General features: G+C 40.5%; 1 protein-coding gene across 5 annotated transcripts in view; it reads left to right on the top strand.

The window, feature by feature from the left end:
- Window positions 1-26,243, top strand: part of LARGE1 (LARGE xylosyl- and glucuronyltransferase 1) — a 367,428-nt gene that overhangs the window by 92,373 nt on the left and 248,812 nt on the right. For all 5 annotated transcript variants that reach the window (XM_073324696.1, XM_073324688.1, XM_073324713.1 and 2 more), the window contains exon 2: window positions 13,534-13,720. In XM_073324696.1, coding sequence (XP_073180797.1) covers window positions 13,615-13,720 — 106 coding nt within the window. In that variant the 5' untranslated portion in view covers window positions 13,534-13,614. The remainder of the gene's footprint in view (window positions 1-13,533; window positions 13,721-26,243) is intronic.

The following is a 26,243-nucleotide window of genomic DNA, read 5'->3' as shown; positions in this document are numbered from 1 at the left end:
GCTGGGATTCACCAAAAGGCATGTGGGCTGAATTTCAGGTACATATCGTGCCTAGTTTAAAGTTTCAAAATGAAAGTGTCCTACCGCTTGGCATATTGACTGAACTTTTTATAAACATTTGAAATGCTATCCATATAGTGTGTCATGTGACTCAGACACTGTAATAGTTCTTTAGATGTTGTGATCCAAAATCTCTAAGCCCACACATGGGGTTAACAACTAAACAAGATATGACAAAGGAGAAATGCAACAGATCACTTTTAAAGTTATCAAAAAGTGCCTAGATCTGATTGATTAATCTTTTGTTAGTGGTGCACTGAATAGGTTAGTGAACAAAACACTGTGAAGTATTAACAAGGAATGAGGTATGATCTAATAATAAACAGGGCATTTTAACTGAAGTCAAGCGTTTTGGATGCTATTCCTGGCTTTGCCTTTCACTTACTGTATGGCTGTGGTCAACTCACTTTTCTTCAGGCTTTGGCTCTGTAAACTAGGGTTAAGACTACTTAACATTTCTAAAGTTTTTAGTGTTTGTAAGAAGCTTTGAGATCCTCAAATCAAAGGTGCTACATAAATACAAAATACTGGTATTATTGCTAAAGTATTCTTCTGTCACAAGTAGCGAATAGACACTCTCCCAAATTTCCATTTTGCCTCTATTTTGCAGTTTTTGCAAGGCTGGTAAACAGCCAAGGTAATTTTGCCCATACAAGCCAATTTTACTGTTGAACACTGACTTGAAGTCATTTGCCAGAGCTATAATTATGTGTATTAAAAGAATTAAAAATACAGGAGCAGATCATCCCTCTGATTTTAGCTTTGGAGACTACAAAATAGAAGGATAAACCTTCTGAGGTTGGCAGTCTGTATTCATTCTTTGTATGGATTTTTACGTCAAGCCACGAGCTGACTCAGAAATATTTAAAGACTACTTGATTTTACTCTATTGAGTTCCAATATTATTAATTTAAACAAAGTCTTTCCATGTATAATCTTATTCCCATGTGAATATTGGAGAAGGTTTGCTCATCACAAACCTCGAGGGAGCCTTTCATTTGCTTGATTGGCCATAGGATGTTCCAGCTATTGGGCAAAATGGGATTTGTCTCAAGGTTCATAAATGGTTTGTTACTCCCAAAGCATGTTGGAATAAGTAACGAACAAAACTTGAACAGGCCTAATTGACAGTATCTTGATGAGAAACTGAGTGAATTCTGGAGATACAGTAAGGAATTGAGTAGTAACAACTCCAACACATAGTTAAGGACTGCATGTTGGTGGCATGGACCCATACACACACATGCAAACCTTCTCTCCCACCCACTTTTGCTGATTCTCACAATTTTATTGCAAGACTTGCAATAGCTGGTGTTTTTCTTCGAGCCCAAGCTCCTGGCGTCAGATGATACATGAGACTCTTAGTGTGCATCTAAAAGAAAAGAGAGTAGATTTTTAGCTCTCAAGGTTTCAGAGAAAAGCTTGATAATGGGACTCCATTAAAGCTCAGAAACTTGAAGGCAAATGAAAAGAACCCAACATTTATCATTTTTAAAATCTCATGATTTTGGGGGGCTTGACTGATTTTTAAACACTTGGGTTTGCCAGTGCTGCTCTCACACCCTCATTCAGGAAAGCACTTAACCATCTGCTTAACCCTCATTGAGGGCAATGGGATTTAAGCATATGCTTAAAGTTAAGAAAGTCTTTAAGTGCTTTCCTGAATCAGAGCCACAGAGAGAGAGAGAGTACTCTCTACACTTCTCCAAATGCCTCTTCTTGTAGGATTTAGGTGCTCGCAATATAGGAAAACTTCCTTCATCAGAAGTGCTGTAAAGAGATTAATGAGGGCTCATATAGTACAGGGAGAGCCAAATTACCTGAAAAGTACTAAGAGTGGTGATAAGTACACGTCTGTGTTATCTGCTGTCTCTTAACTTGCTTTGAAAAAATGTCCAGCTGCCTGTCCCCTCTTCCCCCCCTCCAAACTCTCTTCCCCCCCCCCCCCCAACGATTGGGATATAATAGGACCCCAAACTGCAAACATTCTAATCAGGCAATTTTACACACACACACACACACACACACACACACACACACACACACACACACACACACACACACACTTTCTTTTCAAGAGACTTACTGAGCATTGAAGTAAATTTGTAATCTTGTATTTATAACCTCTTTACTTACAGAATTATAGGGGTTTAAGAAAAGGGTGATGATAGTGATAAGGAATATGTTAAAACTCTCTCATATGTAGAGAGATTGAAAAGATTGGGACTGTTCACCTTAGAAAGGAGACGAGATGGGACATATAAGTATATGTAATTATAAATGGCACAGAGAAGACAGACTGGGAGCTTCTCTTCTCCCTTTTTCATAACATAAGAACAGGGTGACATTCAATGGGCTTAATTAAAACTGATGAACTATTGGCTTCAGTGGGAAGAGAACCCAGAAATCCTGACTCCCAGTCCCATATTCTGACTTTAGATCATACTGCCTTCGTGACAGAGGTGTATTCTAAGGGAAGGGTAAGAAGAGCTATCCAAACTATAGATTTGTTTGAAAGAACCATGTTTAAATGCTAACTAGACAAATGAAAATTTCAGATTTTTTGATCTTCTCTTGTCAGTATGTCCCCTTGAGACCATTTTTTTCATTTTAGCTTTTGCTTGGCCTTTGATAATCTCTTGCATACACCTTTTGAAGATCCATTAAACTCACCCATGCCATATTAGACTAGTACACAGATGAGTATAATCTGTGTAGTGCAGCAGTAAGAAACTAAGATAAACTTTTATTGTTTTATTCCAGTTTATTAAGTACCTATCTAGTGTTCCAAGATATTTCTATAAGGAATAAAGCATACAGAGCAACATTTTACATCCAAATTGCTCTCTCCTATTAAAAAAGTAAATAAATCCTGATCCTCAAACTGCTCTGCAAGAGCTTTTCATAGCTCTTAAACAAAAAAATCTTTCCCTTCAACCTATTCACTACTCACTCAATCAAATAAAACCTGGGAAAATGGATAGACTCGGCAGCATGCCTGAAAGGCATAATGGTTAAGAACAAATTGATATCATATCTTAGCATACAATGGACAGAAGAATTGTAGCAGGAAATCTCAGACAACAAGGCTCCAGATTCAACATGAATTATCTATCCACTTCTTTGATGAGCCTTGGTGCTAATACTTTATTTCCAATATAAACTTCTTGGAAGTTTGCTCCAAAACAACATTAATCCTCATTACAGTCCGACAGGTGCTAACTGAAAATGTAGCTTGCCGCTCATAGTAACATCTGATGTTCTGTAATAATACACCAAGACAATTCTGAAACCCTTATAAATTGTCTTAATTTGCCAAAAATTCTTTTCCATTATGTAAAAGTGTAGACTTAACAAAGTGTCTGTCCTCTAATGCTTTTGGTCATGTCCAGTTTTAGTGAAATGTTCTTCTAAATCTCTTGCCAGTACTATGATTATACAGATAGGAGTGAAGGGAATTTCCTATCTTTTGGAATTCTCCATGAGATGGATAACTTGAGTTTGAACAAAAAAAAAAAGACAAATTTGTTTAACTGGCTTTAGTAATACCTAAGCAATATGTAAGAATTAAGGGGAGGTTATGTCTTCTAAATCACAGATGTGACATCACACCTGTTAATCACAAGGTGCCAGATCCTGAACTGGTGTGAATCGACATAGATTCATTGACTTCAATGGAGCTATGCTGATTTACTCCAACTGAGGGTTTAACTAAAGATCTCTGTATGTGTTTTAATGTTGTGTGTTGAATCTGAAGTTTCTGACTAAAGATGGGAACCTTGCTTTCTGTGTGGGGTGTGTGCGCAGCATGAAAGAAGGAGGGGCAATAAATGCAGAAACACACAACTCCTCAGTCATTGGTTCCTGAAGAAGGAAAATGCACTGGTAATGAAAGCTATGAAGCAATTGCACATTTTAAGGATGGCGTTTTCCTTCCTTGGTCAAGAAATGTGGTGTGGTGTGTTTTGTTTTGTTTGTCAAAGTTACGTTTTTTAAGCGTGAAACTTTTGCTGCAGGATAGTGTTCTGATTGATCTAAATGTAAGTTATGATTCTGGAGAGGGTTGTGTCTGTAGGGAAAGTTACACCCCGCAGCTATTACTGTTAGTTTTCTGTGATCTTCATTAAGTTTATAACTCAATGAAGTTGGAATTTCGTACACAAGGGTGTTTTTAATATGGAGTTATACTATGTGCATGGGGTAGTGTTTTGCTATCATCCTCAAACTGGGTCAATCCTGTTCCACCTCCCTTGGACTGTGGGGAGTATTCAGACAGGCTGGTGAGCAGATGAAATAGCTACTGCTTTATGTGCGTATGGGTAAATGGGTGCGGTTAAAAAGCATTTGGAGAAGGGGATTTGACTTGTTCGTGGAGAAAACTAGTCAGTAGCTACTTTAGAACTGGATAACTTTTCTTTGAGTGGATATAAAATATGAGTAACAGCCCAGTTTTATCTTTCTGTCATGCTTGTGTTGGGCTTTTGCTGCACTCCTAACTTCTCGAAGAACTGACTCTCCCCTGCCCCCCTCACGTTTATGTTGACCAGTCAGTAGAAACTTTGAACATGTTCACCTGCCCTCTTTCTCTGTCTTAATTAATCTCCTACCTTCACATGAACTTTTAGTCTTCCTTCTGTATTGGTCCATGTATGTCTCAAGGGAAAGAGGCTTTGGATTACACTGATTCCATGGGTAAGTAACTAGGGGAGAGGTTCTCCAGAGGGGGCTGAGAGCAGTGTTTTTATTGAAACCAATGTGCAGTCAAGGGGCAGCACTACAAAACCTCTGTGGTTTTTCTGTTTTGAACATCAGCCTTTTCTTTTCTCCATTAGCTAGGCCAGTGGTTACTCATATACTGTACTGTACTGTAGCAGGAGTGGTACCTGGCAGAAGAGTTGTTTCTCCTTGGTGTATTGTCAGGACAGATCCCCACTCTTGAGATTAGGGTTGCCAGCCCTCCATGATTGCCTTGGAGTCTCCAGGAATTAAAAATTAATCTTTCATTAAAGATTGTCATGTAATGACACCTCCAGGGATATGTTCAGTCTAAACTGGCAACCCTACATGAGATAGGCCGTTCACTGCACCCCGTCCTGGAATCTTCTGCAAAGCTCTGACCATTGGGGGCCAAGTGGACTTCTGCTTGAGCACTGGAACGTTTCCTGTGAGGTGTTATAAGGTAGTGTGGTTCCCACATGCTGTCAGGTCCAGCCCACTAGCAGACAGGTAAACTAGAACTCCATTTGGAGCTTCAGCTTGTCAACATGTTGGCTGTTTTTCTCCCATGGTTAGGGCTACTTTCTTGTAACTAGTTGAAACTCAGTATAGAAAGTTTTAAAATAGACAATTCTTGTCCCAGGAGGGAAATGTTTTTTGTTTTATTGCTTGATTGATTGCCTGGGGGTAGGGCAGGAGGAACTTTGGTTCCAGTTACTTCCCTTGTGGACAGAAGGTCCAACAACTGACTGTTTTGTATGATGACATTTCTTAGTCTCAGCCTCTAATCATGGATGATTTAGATGGTTTGGTGAACGGTATTTACCTGAGCAGTGCTCCATACGCCTTAATTTTACCATCTGATCCTGCAAGGATCTGGAGATTCTGCTATATTCTATTCCTATGGAGTGGGTTAATAGACCTTCTGGAGCAGATTCTGTGTCTGAATGGACTCCAGGCCTTTCTTCGAAATCCTGACCTCAGGATGCCTTGAAGTATGGTTCTAAGAGAGAGATTCTCAGTGTCAAGGGAGTCTGAACTGTTTGGTTTTGGCTTTGGTTTTGGAGCATGCTTCCTCCACGTAGGGGAATCAGAGTAGGGGGTGGGGAAAAGATGGCACTGTCCTTTCTCAAAATACCATTTCTCCTCTAAGAAATCTAGAGGTAGCACATATGGGCAAAGAGGGCATTTATTTGAATAAGGACTTGCCCTTTCAGAGTTCATAATCTTTTATTCCATTTTCTGGCCACCATGTTGGATTTATGCCATCAGAATCTTTTTATGGCAACAGTCTCTCTTTTGGCATGGCAAACAGCTTGTCACATGGCAGCAAGCTTTTATAGCTAGGGGACTACAGCTTTACTGCGAGATAAAAAGGTGGGTGCCAGGGAGAGAACTCCTGTTTTAACATAAATTATTACAATTTTTTTGAAAATGAAAAAGGAAAAATACAGGCTAACTGAACAGAGTTTTCTATAGGTTATTTTTATTTTAAGTCTGTATAGTGTGAAAGTCTCACTTAAAGGATGGATGCTCCAAAGACACATCAGTCTTGAGTGCCCAGGGAAAAGCTTTAAAGTAGAAATTATTCCTTGAACCTGTTATTGCAAGTGTGGAAAAGTGGGGAGAATTGCACTTCATTCATTCAAGCTATATGGTAAAACCAAAACACAGGGTTGGCATATAGATAGCTTTAACTGTATATTTTCATTTCAGTGAATCTGAAAACAAATGGAAGATTATTGGGATAACATTAACAGTGACAAATGCGGGGAAATGTATAAGACAATAGGTATAGTACACTGTTAAATCTAGTTAATTGTGTTGATTTTGTTGTCATAATTCTTAACACTGCTGAACTGCACTCTTGCTGAATGCCCTACATAGTTGAGCTGTCATGCCATAATTAAAATTGCTAATAGAAACTGAATACTAAAGTGATTAGTGGTATGTTATATGCTACACTTTATTATAAGCTGCTCGTACTAGTTGAGAGCTGCCTAGCACTTTGCTGATCGGATAATCCTTGGCTGAAAATGATGCAAGCTCTCTGACACAGTGACACAATAATAGAAGTGTGTGCATCTTTATTAGTAAAGTTTGTAGATGACACACAGATTGCTAGGGTAGTAAATAATGAGAATGACAGGTTATTGTGGTAGAGTGTTCTGAATTGCCCGAGTTAATGGTCACAATCCAAGAACATGCATTTTAATCCGGCCAAATGCAAAGTAATATGTCTGAGAACAAAATAATTCAGATTACAGCTGCAGGATGGGAGATTGTCTTTGGAAATCAGTGACTCAGGGAAGGACTAGGGGGCCATTCCAGATAGTCATGTCCGCATGAGCTTTCAGTGCAGTGCTGTGGCAAAAAGGGCTAATATGATCTTTGTGCATATAAAAAAGGGAATATCAAGTAGAAGTAGGGAAGTGATCTTGCCTCTGTATGTTGGTAAGACAGCTACTAGAATACAGTGTCCAGTTCTAGTGTGCACACTTAAAGAAGGTTGTGGAAATACTGAAGAGAGTTCAAAGGAGGGACCCAAGAATGATCTAGCAGCTAGAAAACAAGCATTATGATGTGTAGCTTAAGGAATTCACCCTATTCTTACTGAAGAGAAGGTTGAGAGTTGACTTGATCACTTTCCATGGGTAAGTGCCTAGAGACAGAGATCTGCTAATGGCAGGCTTTTCAATTCTGCTAACAAAGGCGTAACACGATCCAGTGGGTTGAAGTTATACAAAGACAACCTTAAATAAGAGACAGTTTTCTAGCAATGAAAATAATTAAGCATTAACAAAGGAGGTGGAGAGATTCAACGTTGCTTGGAGTCTTTAAAACGAGGTCTTTCTAATTCAAAAATCCTTCAATCCATCTTCTGGGCAAAGTTCTTTAGCGTGTGTTTGCAGGGATTCAGGCTGGAGGGTTGTAACGGGCCCTTCTGGTCTTGGAGTCTGTGAGTCTGAATCCCGCTGTTCATCCTCTTCTTTCATGGCTCACAGGGAGAACAGGATTGCTTACATTGTCCTCAAAATGCTCATAACACTTGCTGTTCTGCATTATGACACTAACTATAATCCGATTTCATACTTCACGTCTTCAGCCTGTTGCCTGCAGGGGTCAGGAAGGATTTTTTCCCCCAATGCACAATTGTCCAGATGTTGTCTGGATGTTTTGTTCAGCTTCCTCTGAGGCATCAGGGATTGACCAGAGCTGGAGACAGAACACCAGGTGGGGTGGACCAGTGCTTTGAGGTGTTACAGAGAATCGTCTTAGATGGTTGGCTGGTATATCTTGTTGACATGCTCAGGGTAAAACTGATGCGAGATTTGGAATCAGAAGGAATTTCCCCACAGGTAAGATTGGCAGGGACCCTGTGTCTTTTTTTTTTTCTTCTTTTTTTAACCTTTCTTTGTAGCATGGGGGATTGGTCACTGCTAAGATTATTCGGGCATATCGTACCTGATCAATTTCCTGTCATCGCAGGGGCCTCAGATATTGGTTGCACCTTAATCTCACTTGTTCTGTGCCATTGGTGCTTTATAGTTTGGTCTCCTGGATACTGAAATGCTTTAGTCTCTCTCAAGTTATTGGACCTGTATAGGGGTATCTGGATGAAATTTAATGGCTTGTGATATACAGGAGGTTGGACTAGATGCTCTCATGATCTCGTTGTGGCTTAAACTGTATGAAACTATGTGTGTGTACATAGGGGAAGGGTGAGCACGGGGACCAAGTTACTCAGTACACAGTTGACTGATGGCATGTAGGACCTTGATTAAGTTTGTGTGAGGGGAGAGAGAGATGCAGATGAAGTTGTCTATTTCAGGAGCCAGTGGCTTCTATTTCCACTGTGATTTGTCACCCAGGTATTTTCAAGGTGGTGCAGTATTGTGGTGATGTTGGCAGTAATCAAGGGAGGAGAAAGGCATTCCAATCAAATCCTTCTTCTCTATTTATGATGTTCAGAAACAAGAATTCTTTTTTATTAAATTACTTTTGCTTTGCCTTAGGCCAAAGGTGACTTTTTTTTTTAAAGAAAATCTGGAACAAAATATATTCAGCTGGGTTTTTGAGTTACATAATCTTGAAAAACTATAAATATTTTTTCTTTTGAAATTAGTTCTAACTCTAGAAAAAAGTTTTGAGACTATAGAGGGTCCATTTTCCATCTTCATTTGCATGTAGTCCTCAATGAGGAGTTCAGTCTTTGCTAAGTTTGAAAAATGTTGGGCCAGATCTCAGCTGGTTTAAGTGGGCATATTTCTGTCCAGTTCACTATTGCAACACTGATTTAATAAGACTGGATCTATGTTTTGAAATTGGATTTATCAACATTTGAAAACTGACTGTGTGCAGCACATACATTCCTTTAATGCAATAAGCAAGCATCATTTGTGGTGGTTATGTTTTCATATTTCTAAAATGTCACGGTCGGTTCCCGTCCTGTGCTCTGGGAACCTATCCCATAGTTTAAAACCTCAAAACAAGAAAAATATAGCTCATCCATAAAGATAGCCCATCCCCTCTTCCTTAGTGAAGAGAGAAAATATATGCCCAGAAGGCTAATAAATCTATGCTCTGAAAGACTACTTATAGGATGGAGTTCTACTCCTGAGGACCTCTCACAGAACACCCTGCCAGCATTATGACAGATATAATGGGACACATTCAGCCCTCAGTTATACTCATGTAAACCCACTGAAATCAGTGGGGTTGAATGTGTAGAATGTGACCCAAAGGCTTTTTTCTGCAGCTGTGTAAATTCAGCAGCAGGTTAAGAGGAATTATTTGGGTTCTGTTTCATTGGACTGTCTTACCCTGCACCCTGTGCACAGCCTGGCCAGTGCTTTCTCTTCCTTATTTTCCTTCCATCACAATCCACAATATTCTTTTTTAGAGATCATGAGATAAATTGTTACCGCACTAAGTTCAAATGCTGAGCGCAACAATGAAAGGTCCTGAAATCTGTTTAAATGACAATGGCTTTTACCAAGGGTTGGGGTGGACATTTAAAAATCTAGATTGGATGTTTTTATAAAAGATGTGGTATGGTTCAAAGAGGAATTAATTCAGGGAAGTTCTATGGCCTGTATTACACAGAAGATCAGACTAATGATCACAGTGGTCTCTTCTGGCATTATAATCTATAAGAGATTTTTAGCTTGATCACTGGAGATGGGGATTTAGTTAATGGGACCACATCCTCACAAGCCTGATGTTTAGTTCATATTATAAAACCACACTGTAGTTGGCATCATGCTTAGGAGAGATCTGTGGCTGGACAGTGGATGCTGTAGGTCAGGATTAAGATCATAATGGCCTAGCTGTGTGGGGGAAGCAAACACAGTACTAACATTTGTTGTGTTCAGCCATTGCTCTAGCCAGTGCTGTCCGCCACTCTTTCAAGAGTAACACATTTATACTCTTTGAATTGACATGATGACAGTGTAATCAAAGAATAACTGTGCCTTGTTCCTGTGTATTTGAAGATTGTAAATGAGGTGAAATCTTCTTAAGTGAACACTTTAATAAATGAACTACTGAATTTGAAGCTCTGCCATAAGCAAAATATCTTTACTGCTATCCATGGGTCATTTGCAAAACTGCTGGTGTGGGTTTTTCATATGATGCATTTACTAGTTGGGAACATTAACACATCAGCAAGCATGGTGATTCTACACTTCGAAAAGCTACCCTTGAAGACTTGAGGAAGCCGCTCAGAATCTTTGGAAGATGGGGTTATGATGAAAACTTTTAAAATAACTTGTGGCACTTTTTTTTTTTTTTTTAAGCAGCCTTAGATGAAATCTTTCTGCGTTTCGTGGGATGATCCATTGCAACCTGGCTTGTCTGCCTGGGAACTTCCCAAACAGCTTCCCTAGTTAGATAAAAGTTCTACATGAATGTGCAGAATTATCTGACTGTTTTGTTTGAAAGATGGCAGTCACATATAAAGGCAGAGCATTGTCTGGGCCAGGTCCTGCTCTGCAGCCAAGATATGCCCAGTGCAACTGACGTCGGGGTGCATATATGCCCTTTGTACTTCCCAATCCTGAGGCTACTTTGCACCAGTAAAGTGGTGCCGAGCAGTTAGAGCATGGTCCAGGATGGGACTTATGTATTGGCCAATTCACAAACTACGTTTTCATGGGTATTTAATAAAAGAGAAAGTAACTCAGGAAAAACTGAATTATTCCTTAAACATGCAGGTCAAATATGAATTTGCATGCTGCCAACTCTGTTGGTGCTCTTCCGAGTCGGTGTATTATCATCTCTCACAACAGAATGCTCATGGCAGTGCACACAGAGTGGGATTTTCAAAAGCGTTCCTGATTGTCCTTAACTGTGCTGAGCTTGAGAGTTCTACCACTGACCGAGTGAGAGCAGGGCTAGGCCAGCACAGAGTGCTTTGGAAAATCCCGCCCTTTGAGAGCGATGTATGTTTGTACGTTGTATCGAAGCATAGCAGTGATACGCTCCATGAAAACGGTATAGAATTTTTGCCATCTCTGCACAACAAAGTTACGTATACGCTGTGCACTGTAGTGTGTACACATAAAACTAGTGTGAAATGCATCAAAAGCCCGGCAAAATTATCTGTATTTTTTAGATGAGCATAAACAGCACTCCTTTTCATCATGGCAGTACTTCTGGTGGGGTGTTTAAAAAAAAAAAAAAAAAGATGAAATATAACCAGTGTCACAGTTTCAGGGTAACTGCACTCTCCGTGGTCCTTTGAGGGCACCAGTTTAAAGGTTTCCAGCATCCAGCTGTCACTGAAGCCCCCACTTCTGACATTCTGTAATATGTTGTCCCTCGGCTGGTAGTGCTGCTGCAGCCTCAGGGGCAGTGCTATGCTGAGCTGACAGGTCTCCTCCCACCGCCCATAGAGAATGGCAGCCACAACGTGTAGGAGCTTGAGCGGCTATTGCTGCAAGCTGGTAGGGGCCGTGCTGCCTCTCCAGAATGCCTGTGGGAAAAGGGGGATGCTGAGGAGCTGGCTCAGGGGGTGCTGGTTCTGAGGAGGTGACAGTCGTGGTCACTGCCAAGTCTTTATTACTGCACAACCTTCGCAGGCCCCACCCTGGAGCCTGAACTGCACCTCCATCTCCCAATAATGGCTGAGGTGGCATGGGCTTGGGTCGGGCCAGAGCGAAGGGCCCAGCCTGGCTGCTTGGGGGTGGAGGGGTGCTAGCGCAGAGTTGGGGGTTGGCACCAGTGCAGTAATTGTTACTTGCGTGTTTTGTTGCTTTGGGCTGCAGCGTTGCTCTTTTAGTTAGTTTGCAAAGCTGATGCTATTCAATAACATTTTGGAAGAGGTTGGTAAATTTTTGTAGTCTTTGCTGTCCCCTGCTTGAGACCCTAAGTGGTGGGGACCTAAAGCAGAAAATTATTGGAAAATTCTTTTTCTGAGCCCATCTTTCCTATCTTTAATTTGTCTCTTATTTTGGCTTTAAGTTGAATTTACTTTCACTGTGAATTTAATACATGTATGGTCTTAAAGATCAAATGTGTTTTCATTGCATGCAATGGTGATTTTAAAAAATGTAAATCTGTGTAGGAATATTCTATTTCAGCATGCACCAAAAGGCACTATTATTAAAGACTTCACAGTACCTTGAGTTTAGCTCTTACAATCCCTATTACCGTGTTGCACCAATTTTTATTTGAAATCACAAACCTTTTCTGGGGAGGTTTCTGGGCCTGCATGTGAACCCTGCAAAATCCTGAAACAAATAGATTTGCATGGATTTGATACCTGTTTTCTCCCCTATTGCCCTACCCAAATCCTGGTATTTCTCAGTATTCCCTCCTTTTTAGGGAAAAGAGAGAGGTGTGAAAATGTCTTTAATGCTCCATGTGTGCCTCTGGAGGAGTACACATAATCATTTACTGAAAATGCCTGTAATGAATTAAGGGTTTGAGATAGTGTTGCCACCTAATCTAGGATGTGCAAAAGTGCTACTTATTTTTATTTTAAACAAGTCTAGATTTTTTTTTTCTTTTCATATAGTGGTAACTCCCTTTAAAATATCAAAGTCAACATTTTCCACAATATAAAAGAGAAAGAAATACCTGTTAAATTACATTAAACTATGTTAAGATAATTGAAATACTGGAATCAGGTGGAAATGGCATTCCTGAAAGAGGGAAACTCCTTCTTTATCTCTCTTATTGCATATAGTCTGAAGCTCCTGCCATCAGCTGCTAGTGTTTCCTTCTGTTTTCTGTCTTTAGCCATTGTAAACCTTCCCTTTTCCTCCCATTTACATATACATCAGTATCACTTTGTGATTGGCAAACCCTGTCACTTTAGTGGCAACCATAATTCCCACTCTCCCTTTCCTGATTATTTTTCTGAGTCCTTCAGTACCAGCAGCTAGGCCAGCAGTAGACCAGTGTTTTTCCTGCTCTTCAGAAGTAGAGGTACAGGTGTCTCTCTCTTTTCTGCCCAGAGACATCAAGGAAAATGGAGTCTTTTTCTATTCAAAGGGTGGCATACAAATGCTGCTCTTTATAAGATGAGCTCAGTGTGTGTTTAGCTGATGTGATATATTTTATTGATTTATGCTCTTTTAGGGCACTTCTCAGATATTCATTATATTTGTTGTGTAGAATGTTGAAATGGGAACTGTTTTGCAATGTGAGCAACCCCGTTTTCAGCCTCATTCTGTAGCTCTGCAGGGCATTGGAAGAGTCTGGCTTCATATAGTGGTATAAACTGGTAACCTTTCCTCCTTTCCCTTTCAGAGAGTAATATGTGGGAGGCTGTGGACTACGCGCTTCCGACATAGGAACAGCACTGGGTTGGGAATCTCTACTTCTGAGAGAATGCTGGGAATCTGCAGAGGGAGACGGAAATTCCTGGCTGCCTCTCTGACTCTCCTTTTTGTTCCAGCCTTTACCTGGATTTACCTGTTTTCTGGGAGTTTTGAAGGTAAGAGTAAAAAAACCTGGTGGGAACTGATGAATGAGGAGGATTGGAGCTAACAAGTGGAAGGATTTCAATCATTATAGGTTAAATAAAGCTGTTGTCATGCACTGCAAATGGCTTCCTGTGTGTGGCTCTTAACAACAGGAGTCCTTGCCACCATCTGACAGATGAGGAGGATGTAGATCCTGGCATCAGTAGTTTGCTTTTTCTCTTCCACTTTTAAAAAGCACTGTTAGAAATTATTTCTCCTTATTCTTTTTCTTCTCTGTGCTTCCTGGCATTTCCTTTTCTGTATCCCATATCATGGTGAAGATAATTATGGTGATAAAATCTTAATTTAAGAGCAGCTCTAAAAAGAGAAATGTTTGTTTATGTTGATTTTATGGTTATTACTAATCATGTTTATTACAGCAGAGCCTAAGGGCCAACCAAGACAAACAGAGTTGTTGATAGTCTCTACCCCAAAGATCTTATAATCTGAATAGACAAGACAGACACAGAGTGCGGGAAAGGATATAGAAGTACTTTAAAAGGGCACCCATCCATATGCTCTAGGCACTCTTGAGACACAACTTTAAAACACAAGAGCAGCAATTTAAGAGAACCTTGCCACAATTCTCCCTCCCCTTTGACGAGTTTTCCACCCATACAATTACAATCCCTCCCCCACATCCCTTCTTTATCTTCAAATACGGGATGGGGGGGAATGACCTTGCAATGAGCCCCGACTGTCATCAGATTTGAGGTGGGGTAGAGAAGAACAAATTGCAGAGCTGGGGGGAATCACAGATAAATCCCCACCAGAAGCCACTTCTCAGGTATACTAGTGGAGCTCCAGTTTGAGAGCTTCTGTTACTCTCACCTTATACCAATGAGGTAGGCATGTTTGTGTCATTGTGGACATGGCTGAGATCAGATGTTGGCTTGTTTTCAAATGTGTTCCTCCCTCCCCTCCCTTCCCTTCCCTTCTTTAGTGATGCAAAAGGAGCTGTTGTAAAAATGTTTGCAAGGATTTGCTGAGTATTTCTGTATGAAGTTACAAAATAACATTTCAGTAAAGTATGCAGAGCTATCTACAGTGGACAGCTGTAAGTGGACAGCTTTTCAATCCATTTATCAGTGCCTGGCAGGTGAAACAAATATTGAGCACAGAAAATCAATCTGTACCTTGAGGATCTTGCAATATAAAACCAGCTTAGATGCACTGTCTTTGGCCAGCTCTTGCTTGCTGTAGCTGTGGTGGGAATGCCTTTCTATTTCTTTCCCACTGCAGGTGGAGATGCTCAATATAGTCCGTGCACTGATTTGCAGCTGTATATTAGTGACTTGGAAAAAAACACCACTTTGCCAATTAAGTTCTAAATATGATGATCTAGGTTTCTAGTATTAAAGGACTTCATTAGTGACACTTCATTTAGGTGGGGTCAGAAAGAACTGTGATTCCCAATCTTATTTTCTGTTACATTGTAGTTTGAAAAATTGGGATGGAACATTTTATGCTTGGTCAACAGGTGATTTCGCTTTTGAAAGCTTAAGGAAAATCTGTTCAGCAGTTTTTGAGTTATCGTAGAATGAGAAAAGGTGTTTCAGCCACTTAAAATGTGTTCAGATTCTAGCTTTCTCTCTGACCATTCAAAAAGCTGACCATATATACACGTGTGCTTGTGTGATTGTATTTAGTGATTCACCACTAATGTACAATCACTGTTTGAGGTCATCCTGGGATGAAACATTTATAGGATTCACAGTAAACTGGAAACATAAGGGGCAGTAGATGGTTGCTTGAAAACATGGTGTTACAAGCTAAAGGCCATGATTTTGTTTAATTGCAAGAGTTGAGCAAGTTTGGGCCTTACCTTTTGAGTTTTAGAAAAATAATTATGGTCACACTTTACATTAAGGTTCCTTTTTACAAAGGGTTTATAAATGATGTTATAAGCAAGTTAGAGACATGAGTAGTATGTGTTGTAAATGGTTATAAGCACATCCCTGGAAGGTATTACAAATGGTTATGAACCAAGATTATAACGAAGTTATTGAGATTTTGAACTCAACAATTTATAACAATTGATTAGCCAATTATTTAAGCATCTAATCATCATTTTCAGAGATTCAGAGTTTAAGGCTGGAAGGGATCATTAGATCATCTAGTCATCTGTATATCATAAGCTAATACATTTTACCCATTTACCTTTGTGTTGAGCCCAGTAACTTGTCTGACTAAAGAATAACTTGTGTTTGGCTATAGCATGTTTTCCAGAAAGATCTTCAGTCTTGATCTGAAGATATCCAAGAGATGGAGAATCCACCACTTCCCCTGGTAGTGATTCCAGTTGTTAATCCCCTTCATTGTTAAAAATTCATGTCTAATTTCTAATTTGAATTGGTCTGGCTTCAGCTTCCAGAAACTGATGCTTGTTATGCCTTTCCCTGCCACCTTAAAAAGTCCTTTTGTATCCGGTACTTTTCCCCTGTGAAGATACTTATACACTATAATTAAGTCACCGCTCAGAATTTTTGATAAACTAAACAGATTGAGCTCTTTAAATTTTTCACTGTAAGAAATTGTCTCCATCTCTTGTATCATTTTTATGACGCTTTTCTGCACCCTCCCCAATTTTTCAACATCCTTTAAAAAATGTGGGCTCTAGAACGGTACACAGTATTCCAGTAGTGGTCTCACCAGTGCTGTATACAGAAGTAAAATTACCTCCCTGCTCCTACACACTACTCCCCTCTTTATGCATCTGACGATTACATTGGACCTATTTGATACAACATTTCACCAGGAGCTCATTTATAAATTTTATTAAAAATTAATTATTTGTTAGTAAAACGTTGATATAAAGTGTGACCAATATAACTATATTTGACCTGATAATTTCCTAGCTTCTGTTTTTTTTAAGTATATTACATTCCTACAATAGATCATTCTCTCTCTCTCTCCCCCCCCCCCCCATCTGTCACTCAGCCCACCTGGAATAACACGAGAGTTGCACACTACCCAAGCTTTGAAAGCAAACACTACTAAAAATCTTGCTTAGCACATATAAATAATTATTCAGGTTATGACCCACCATACTAAAGAGAATTCTGAATACTGTGTGGTCTTTGAATGTGTCTGATTCCGGTTGTTGTTTTTAACATTGTATATAAGGGCAAGATAACATCAGGTATCAGTTATTTGGAATGAAAAAGCTGAGCTAATGGCTTGTAATGCCAGGTGTTTAAATAGGAGAAAGAAAATTACCAAGTAATATTTAAAATTTTAAATATAAATTTGTGGAAGACACCTCCAGCACTATCAGAGATAGCAGCACCCCCCTGCCATAGGCAGCATCTGCTGAAAACTGCAGGTCAGACTTGTAGTGTCTGGAGAAGATCGGTTTCTCAAAAAGGTGGCATCTTTACATATCTTTTCATAAGGTATGTGAACATGGAAGTAGCCACTGCTCTCGTGGAATGGACCATGATGTCCTACCATGGCTTCGAACCCTTGGCCGTGCTGGATTCAATAATGCAGGCTTTTATCGACCTAGTAACAGATGTTTTTGAAACTTTTTTACCTTTGATATCAGAATGACACAAGACAAAAGCATTACTTTTATCTTGGATCTCCTTTTAGCTGTGGGTTATCATGACTATTCTTTGGCCTTCTATCTGTGTGGATACTGTCATAAAGCTTGAGTAATTAGACTCCCAAGGATTGTCCTTTTGGTGGAACAGGTTCTCTCTTCTCATTTTTTAGAAAGTGATCTCTGTGTGTGGTCCTTCACAACCTTGAATCCAGCTTAAATTCATATGTCTGGAAATGTATTTTATAGTCTATGCAAAACAACACTGTATGTAACATTGCTCAGTTTTGTGTGATCATGAGATGAAAAGCCCTACTTTTGTGCTGTATTTTCCACAGATTTTTTTTGTTTTGTTTTTAGCTCCAGTTTAAGGAGGCGGGTGTTTTTCCTAGAAATTTCCTTAGTTTTTACAACACGTTTAAAAATGGCACAGTGTAGTAGTTCCTACAGAAGCTTCTGAGAGATTCCAGGGGACTTTGAAAGCTGCATAAGGACAGACTTCACTCCTCCTTAGACTGCTTCCTTCGTTTTGTCAGTTGGTGTCCTCTCTCCTGATCCTAACACAATACCTCCAAATACAGCATGTGGACTCTGTTTCTCCCATTCCCTCTACCCTGAGGACCATGTGAAACAGATGTGTGGGACTGTCATTGGGCAAGTGCACTCTGGACTATCTGTCTATCTTAGGTACCCATTTGGCCCCCGTTACTCTAATATCTTAGTGTTTCACAGTCTTCAACACATTTACCCTCAATACTGCTGTGAGAAGGGGAAGAGGCATTAACTTAATTTTACAGAAACGGAGGCCTAGAGAGACTATGTTACCTGCCCAAAGTCAGGAACACTGTTGCAGAGTGGGGAATTGAACCTGGTGTTTCTAAGTCTCAGACTAGTACTTTAATGACTGGGCCATCATCCTTCTGAAAGACTGTCGCCTCCAGCTCCATGTGACTTTGTTAAATGCCTTGTGGCTGACATCGTTTCCACTTTTGGGCCAGGCAGTCAGTAGGATCAGAGTTAGAGCCAGAGCTGGGTGAATACTGAACACAAACAAATAAATAAATAATAATGCTATGTCTCATTGTAATGTTTAAACGGGTTCACTTTGCTGCTGTTTTCACCCTGTAGTCACTGCGCAATTTAATACAGGTGTATATTATATAGTGTTCAAGGAGATCCAATATATAGTAGATTGTTATTGGAAATGTTATTGGCAAAGCTGAAGTAATGAGATAGTTTGTGCTCTCCTATGCTTTATAATACTGATTGCAGGTTCCTGAAAAGAAACTATAATAAGTGCTGGAATGATAACATGGGGGTGCTTTCTGTTTACAAGATAATGACTACATTGTGGGCTGAATAAACTATAGCAAAAAATATGTGGCTGATTGTCTCCCCACCACACACACACACACACACACACTTTTCTTCCTTCCCTCTTTTTTTCATCACCCATTCATCTTTCCTCCCCTACATGTTGGTAAGCCTCTCTTCAGAACAGCTGTAATAACGATTTTTTGTCTAATTTGTTTTTCAGAACTGAACTGGCAGGGAGGGTTTGGGATTTTTCCAATGTAAACACATGCAACAGTTACAAGAGGCTTCCCGGTTTGTGAGGATTCAGGATTGTTAAAGTCAGATGAGTCCATTCCGATAATCTAGTCTGACCTCCTGTATAAAACAGGTCACAGAACCTCACCCAGTAATTCCTGCATCAGGTCCATAACTTCTTGTTGAGCAAGATCATATCTTTTAGAAAGGCTGCTTATCTTGGTTTAAAGATTTAAAAAAGGTTGGAGATTCCACCACAGGCCATGGTAAGTGGTTCCAGTGGGATTACCCTGCACTGTGAAAAATGTGTGCCTTATTTCTAAGGGAGCCTGAATTTGTTTAACTTCAGGAGGGGAGAAGAGGGATGAGAAGGAGATAGGAACTAGTTTTTAAACTTGAAATGGAAATAGTCTTTTTTTTTTTTTTAAACAGTTAGCCAGTCCCATTTTCATTGTTTTTTGATATCTTTCCCCCAGTCTCTCCTCATGTGAACATTTTAGTTTCTCTATTTCAGCCGAAGATAGTGAGAAGCAGGGGTTAAGTGGTCACTTTTACTGCTGACCAACAGCTTGAAAATTCTGAGTATATGGGCCAGTTGGAACAGAGATTTTTCATGTTCATGTTTCAGAGTAACAGCCGTGTTAGTCTGTATTCGCAAAAAGAAAAGGAGTACTTGTGGCACCTTAGAGACTAACCAATTTATTTGAGCATAAGCTTTCGTGAGCTACAGCTCACTTCTCTCCCCCCCCCCCCCACCCCACTCTCCTGCTGGTAATAGCTTATCTAAAGTGATCACTCTCCTTACAATGTGTATGATAATCAAGGTGGGCCATTTCCAGCACAAATCCAGGGTTTAACAAGAACGTCTGGGGGGGGGTAGGAAAAAACAAGGGGAAATAGGTTTCCCCTTGTTTTTTCCTATCCCGCACCCCCCCGACGTTCTTGTTAAACCCTGGATTTGTGCTGGAAATGGCCCACCTTGATTATCATACACATTGTAAGGAGAGTGATCACTTTAGATAAGCTATTACCAGCAGGAGAATGGGTGTGGGGGGGAGAGAAAACCTTTTGTAGTGGTAAACACCCGTTTTTTCATGGTTTGTGTGTATAAAAAGATCTTCTGTACTTTCCACAGTATGCATCCAATGAAGTAAAGCTGTAGCTCACGAAAGCTTATGCTCAAATAAATTGGTTAGTCTTTAAGGTGCCACAAGTGCTCATGTTCATGTTGTTATGACTGAGAAACAACCATACAGTGTGTGATAAGGTGGCCCGCACCTGGGGTGCCCTCTTGTGGCAGCCCAGACATGGATAGGTATACCTGCCTACATTTCTCCCTAGCTCAGGCATAAAAAGAGTACAGACTTTCACTGTTGGATACAAAGTCCCACCTCTGGACATCATTTATTTATGTACAGGTACAACAGTGTGTAGAACCCTCTTGGTAAAACTGTTGTCCTAATTCCCAGAGTAAAGCATGTAAAAGTACTATGATTTTTTCTGTTCTCCTTCTCTAGGGACATCCCTTACAGTTCACCCATCCATGAATCCACCAGCACTTGATCCCGGTTCATTTCTGCCCTTGTTCTGGGGCCCCGCTCCCACACCAATCCATCCTAGAATGACCAGTCTCATGACTCTTCTACTGAAAACCCAGTATGTAGCACAGGAAGGCCAGCAGGTTAACCCCTCCCCTGGCTTCCTAACAATTCCTCCCTATTTCTAAGGATGGCCTGTAGAGCTTTCTGCTCTCTGCAACTTCTGTGTCTCTCCCAGGCAGCTCTCACCTGCCTGTTTCTTTGCTGATCCAGTCTGTGCACTCAGTGGACATCTCTCTGGCTCTCCAGATCTCCAACTCACCCTTTCTCCTCCCCTCTAGGGCCCAAGTGCCTTCTTTTAAGCCCAGTTGGGAGGCAGCTAATGAGCCACAGGTGCACTGGACTCTGCTCCCTCTTAAAGGGGCTAGTTGCCCTATGATACAGCAATTATGGGAATTAGACACCTACAGCCAATCAGAGCTCATGGGATTGCATAATAGTAGGGAGAAAATCTCAAATTTAAAACTTTTTTTTTTTTTTAAAATTCATGTAGCAATTTTCAGGGGGTATGCACGGAACACAGTTGGCAAAAGGTCACTGCTGCAATCCTTTGCATGAAACAGTCAAGTCTGGAGACTGGTATGTGGATGCAATCTTCTGCCTCCTGGCTGCTGGAAAAATAGCAGCAGTTCTCGGGTGGGTCAGCGTGGGTTAGTACGGAGCAGGAAGGACTGGGCAGCAGCAGCCATTTTAAATTCTACTGGGCTTCTCAGAAACCATTTCCCTGCAATGCTTCCATTTCTGCTATCCTCTGGGCTCATTAATATACAGAGCGGGACAGAGCCTACGGGAGACAGGCACGCAGCCAATGGGGGTATATCCATTGGCTACCCGACATGTTGATGCCTGCTTCTGCTTCCCCATTGTTGGAAAAATCATGGTACTGGGCTTTCTTTGCAATATCTGTGTAGTCCAAAAATAATAATTTTTTCAGGGCCATAATTATGGAAGAGAAAATTGTACAGACGTGCGCTGGTATCTGTACAGTATACTGCACTTTGATTAAATAAAACAATACCATTTCTGTCTAATGTAGAATAAACTGCACTACGGTGCATGAAGTGGACTATAGTAAATATTTTTCTAAGAATTATAAATATTACACTGCTACAGACACTAAAATGTGTTGCCATTTCAAGCATCAGGTAATTGTTTAGCATAATTATTAACTGTACCGAAATTATTAGAGGCTAGTTACTAGAAGACTTGTAAGGCATGAATGATCACTTGCCACCTGATCAGGAAAACTAATCGCCCAACCAGATTTCTTTCTTCTAAGCCATAGCTTATCCCCCTTTTAAGTTTTAAAATATCTCGTCAGATAGGATCAAATCAAACACAATTTTAGCAGCATTTTAAGAGTGATTATTCACTTTAGGAAACAAGATTACTGTAGCAGAAATTTGGCAGTTAACTGTTTGTGATTTGTAATCTTATATCTTAACAGCATCTCTGTGTTGGATCTCCAAATCAGTGGTTCCCAAACTAGGGGCGCTGCTTGTTCAGGGAAAGCCCCTGGTGGGCTGGGCCGGTTTGTTTACCTGCTGTGTCCACAGGTTCGGCCAATAGCAACTCCCAGTGGCTGTGATTCATTGTTCTCGGTCAATGGGGGCTGCAGGAAGCGGCGTGGGCTGAGGGACGTGCTGGCCGCCTTTCCTGTAGCCCCCATTGGCCTGGAGCAGCGAACCGCGGCCAGTGGGAGCAGCGAACCGCGGCCAGTGGGAGCAGCGAACCGCGGCCAGTGGGAGCAGCGAACCGCGGCCAGTGGGAGCAGCGAACCGCGGCCAGTGGGAGCAGCGAACCGCGGCCAGTGGGAGCCGCGATCGGCCGAACCTGCGGACACGGCAGGTAAACAAACCGGTCCGGTCCGCCAGGGACTTTCCCTGAATAAGAGGCGCCCCTAGTTTGGGAACCACTCTTCCAAATAAAACAACACACTTTCTTACAATGAGACAATCTTTACAGGTTACTCTTATTGTATTAAAAGACAGAAGATATTACTCTTTTATTTTTCACAGGATTAATGCCTTAAGTACTCAAGAGTTATTTAAACTAATACCAGGATTTTAGTAAATTGCCATCAGTAAGCCACCTCCCTGTCACAGGATTTAATTTAACCAAGTCATATTATTTTCGAAAAGGTGATAGTACTTCTTAACTATAGCATTAATGACGGTTTCCAAATTAACTATTAACATGGAAACTCCCATGGAAACCTAATGATATCCTTCCAAAATAATCTGCACTGATTTTAACAATGCCTTCTGTTAGTCTGAAAGCTTAATGTGAGGCAGTATTCTTTTCCAGAAGTATGAATAACAATGATTGTTAGTTATTTCATCCTTTGCTGCAATGTGTTGGAGAGTCTCGGACTTAAAATAATGATCTCAAAGGAAAGGTCACAAATTTGCAGAATATTTTGAAAGGAGCCACATGCAAAAATCTTATCTGTGTAGAATAAGTTATTTTGCATATAATTTCTGTGTAAGGGTATTAGTTGCCAGTTTGTGCACATTTGAAGTGGAACATGGAGCTATGAAGTAGTCTTTCTGAAGAATGGCAGTGCCTTCCAATTTTCTGAAACTTACTGTTTGTCTGTTTTAGATCACAAGATACTTGCATTGCCCAGGAGTCCTGCCTCCCCTAGTAAATAACCTGGCTTCAGTGCTTTTGCTAATGACTGTCTGTTTCAATTACCAGTGGAGTTCCTCAGGGATCGGTGTTGGGACCAATCTTATTTAATCTTTTTATTACTGACCTTGGCACAAAAAGTGGGAGTCTGCTAATAAAGTTTGAGAATGATACAAAGCTGGGAGGTATTGCCAATTTAGAGAAGGACCGGGATATCATACAGGAGGATCTGGATGACCTTGTAAACTGGAGTAATAGTAATAGGATGAAATTTAATAGTGAGAAGTGTAAGGTCATGCATTTAGGGATTAATAGCAAGAATTTTAGTTATAAGCGGAGGATGCATCAATTAGAAGTAACGGAGGAGGAGAAGGACCTTGGAGTATTGGTTGACCACAGGGTGAGTATGAGCCGCCAATGTGATATGGCCGTGAAAAAAGCTAATGCAGTTTTGGGATGCACCAGGCGAGGTATTTCCAGTAGAGATAAGGAGGTGTTAGTACCATTATACAAGGCACTGGTGAGACCTCATCTGGAATACTGTGTGCAGTTCTGGTCTCCCATGTTTAAGAAGGATGAATTCAAACTGGAACAGGTACAGAGAAGGGCTACTAGGATGATCCGAGGAATGGAAAACTTGTCCTTATGAAAGGAGACTCAAGGAGCTTGGCTTGTTTAGCCTAACCAAAAGAAGGTTGAGGGGAGATATGATTGCTCTCTATAAATATATCAGAGGGATAAATACCGGAGAGGGAGAGGAATTATTTAAGCTCAGTACCAATGTGGACACAAGAACAAATGGATATAAACTGGCCATCGGGAAGTTTAGACTTGAAATTAGACGAAGGTTTCTAAGCATCAGAGGAGTGAAGTTCTGGAATAACCTTTCAAGGGAAGCAGTGGGGGCAAAAGACCTATCTGGCTTCAAGATTAAACTCGATAAGTTTACGGAGGAGATGGTATGATGAGATAACATGATTTTGGCAATTAATTGATCTTTAACTATTCATGGTAAATAGCTCCAATAGCCTGTGATAGGATGTTAGATGGGGTGGGATCTGAGTTACGACAGAGAATTCTTTCTTGGGTATCTGGCTGATGAATCTTGCCCACATGCTCAGGGTTCAGTTGATAGCCATATTTGGGGTCGGGAAGAAATTTTCCTTCAGGGCAGATTGGAAGATGCCCTGGGGTTTTTTCGCCTTCCTCTGTAGCATGGGGCGCACGGGTCACTTGCTGGAGGATTCTCTGCCCTTGACGTCTTTAAACCATGATTTGAGAACTTCAATAGCTCAGACATAGATGAGAGGTTTATTGCAGGAGTGGGTGGGTGAGATTCTGTGGCCTGCATTGTGCAGGAGGTCAGACTAGATGATCATAATGGTCCCTTCTGACCTTAATACCTGTGAATCTATGAATTTTGATTCCTAGTTTCAGCAGGGTTAAGATGTGTGTGTGCAGAATGTACCTCTGTTATTTCTCTTAAGATTTTTCTTTCTCCCCAGATCTGAAACTCTCATACACACACACACCCGCCCCACTTCAGCTGCCATATTTGCACCTCAGTGATTTAATTTTAATAGCAGAGATTAAGCCGTCTCAGCTCGTCAGAGAGAAGATATTAATCATCATCAGGCCCAATGAGAAGTTTAATTTTCCACTTCTCTTTTTTTCACTAAGCTCTGGCGGCTGTCACTCGCACCGATGTCTGCGGGACATTGAATAATCTGCTTCTGCAGATGCATTTCAGTAGTTTCACTCCTTTTATTTCCTCCGTCAGTCTCAGTGAGTGTCATCGTTGTACGCTCTAATTGAAGACCACTGTCAGGAGATGGAGGGAAGAAAATTCTCCCTTGCACAAAGCTAGCTCTGGAGCTCATGGTTTTTATTGTATTCAGAGGCTGGATAAATTGGATCAGGGCATTGAAATAGCTGAGACTTGTAGTTTTGGTATGTGAAATCCTATTTGGGCCCCTCAGAAGCACCCCTTGTGTGTGTGGAGTGTGTTTGTTCTTTTTCTTCATTACTATGATTAGCTTTATTGTGTTCTGGTGATGTGGAAAAACATAAATCCTAGGGGTTTGACTGAATGGAAAAGTTTAATCAATTATACTGGTATAACTATATAAGTTTAGTTAAACCACTATAATAATCCTGGAATAACTCCCTGTGTGGACAGTCTTATTTTTGAATAAGAGTGGCTTTTTTCAGCTTAGCTTAAATTGTTTCCAAAGCAAAGTATACTGGAATAAGAGTGTCCACACTGGGAGTTATACCAGTATAATTATATTGGTTTAAATTCACATCCTACCTTATAGTGGTTTAACTTTCCCATGTAGACAAGCCCTAAGAGCCATCACAATTATTTTAAAAAATACCAGGATGGTCCATAAGAGCAGGCAAATATTGACTTTTTTCTGAACATCCAAAGGACACCAGAAGCCTCTAGTCATCAGCATTAGCATGTATTTTTTGCATTTCTTCCACTTATTGCACTAAGATAGCCATTACTGGTTGTAAAACTTGGTTAGCTATCTCTAACTAGTGACACAGTTCTCGTTTATCAGATGGCAGATTTTCAGGTATAACAATGACTCAGCAGAGTGGCTTCTACAGTGTGTGTGATCTGAAATCACATTAATTCTGACAAACCACGTTCTTAAGTGACATGTGATTTTGGGTGACTTAGTGTTTGGCTGTCCAGATCGAGACATCTTAAAAGGGCCTGATTTTCAAAAAGTGCTCAACATCAACTCTCTAAAAATCAGACCTCTTTAATTTGAGGTATCTTTTGTTGGGCACCCCAAAACTGTCTCTCTCAGAATCACTAGTGTTACAAATTATACTGTGCTAACTTTTCCTTAACACTAGTTACTTCTGAAAATTTGTCTTTATGTTGCCTTGCTTCACAGCCTGTACTGAGTGGTTGAATTCTTTCCTTCCACAATGAAGACTCTCATATAACTGCAGTTTCTCCATTTCCTAAAAGCACCTTTGTACTTTGGTCTTTTTGGATGAAGCCTTTAACTGCAGAATGTCTGTAAGTTTTCCAGTCACTGAACCCTCCTGAATTTTATTGAAAGTGGCCTTTTTAAAAAGAGGACTTTGTTGTTATCAATATCCACTTTTCCACCTGGGGACTGAAGCTCCGATATGCCAGTAAATTAGGAC

Source organism: Lepidochelys kempii, chromosome 1 (assembly GCF_965140265.1).
Source record: "Lepidochelys kempii isolate rLepKem1 chromosome 1, rLepKem1.hap2, whole genome shotgun sequence".
Classification (NCBI taxonomy): domain Eukaryota; kingdom Metazoa; phylum Chordata; order Testudines; family Cheloniidae; genus Lepidochelys; species Lepidochelys kempii.
The sequence above is the reverse complement of the archived record's forward strand: the minus strand, read 5'-3'. Positions and strand labels throughout refer to the sequence as shown.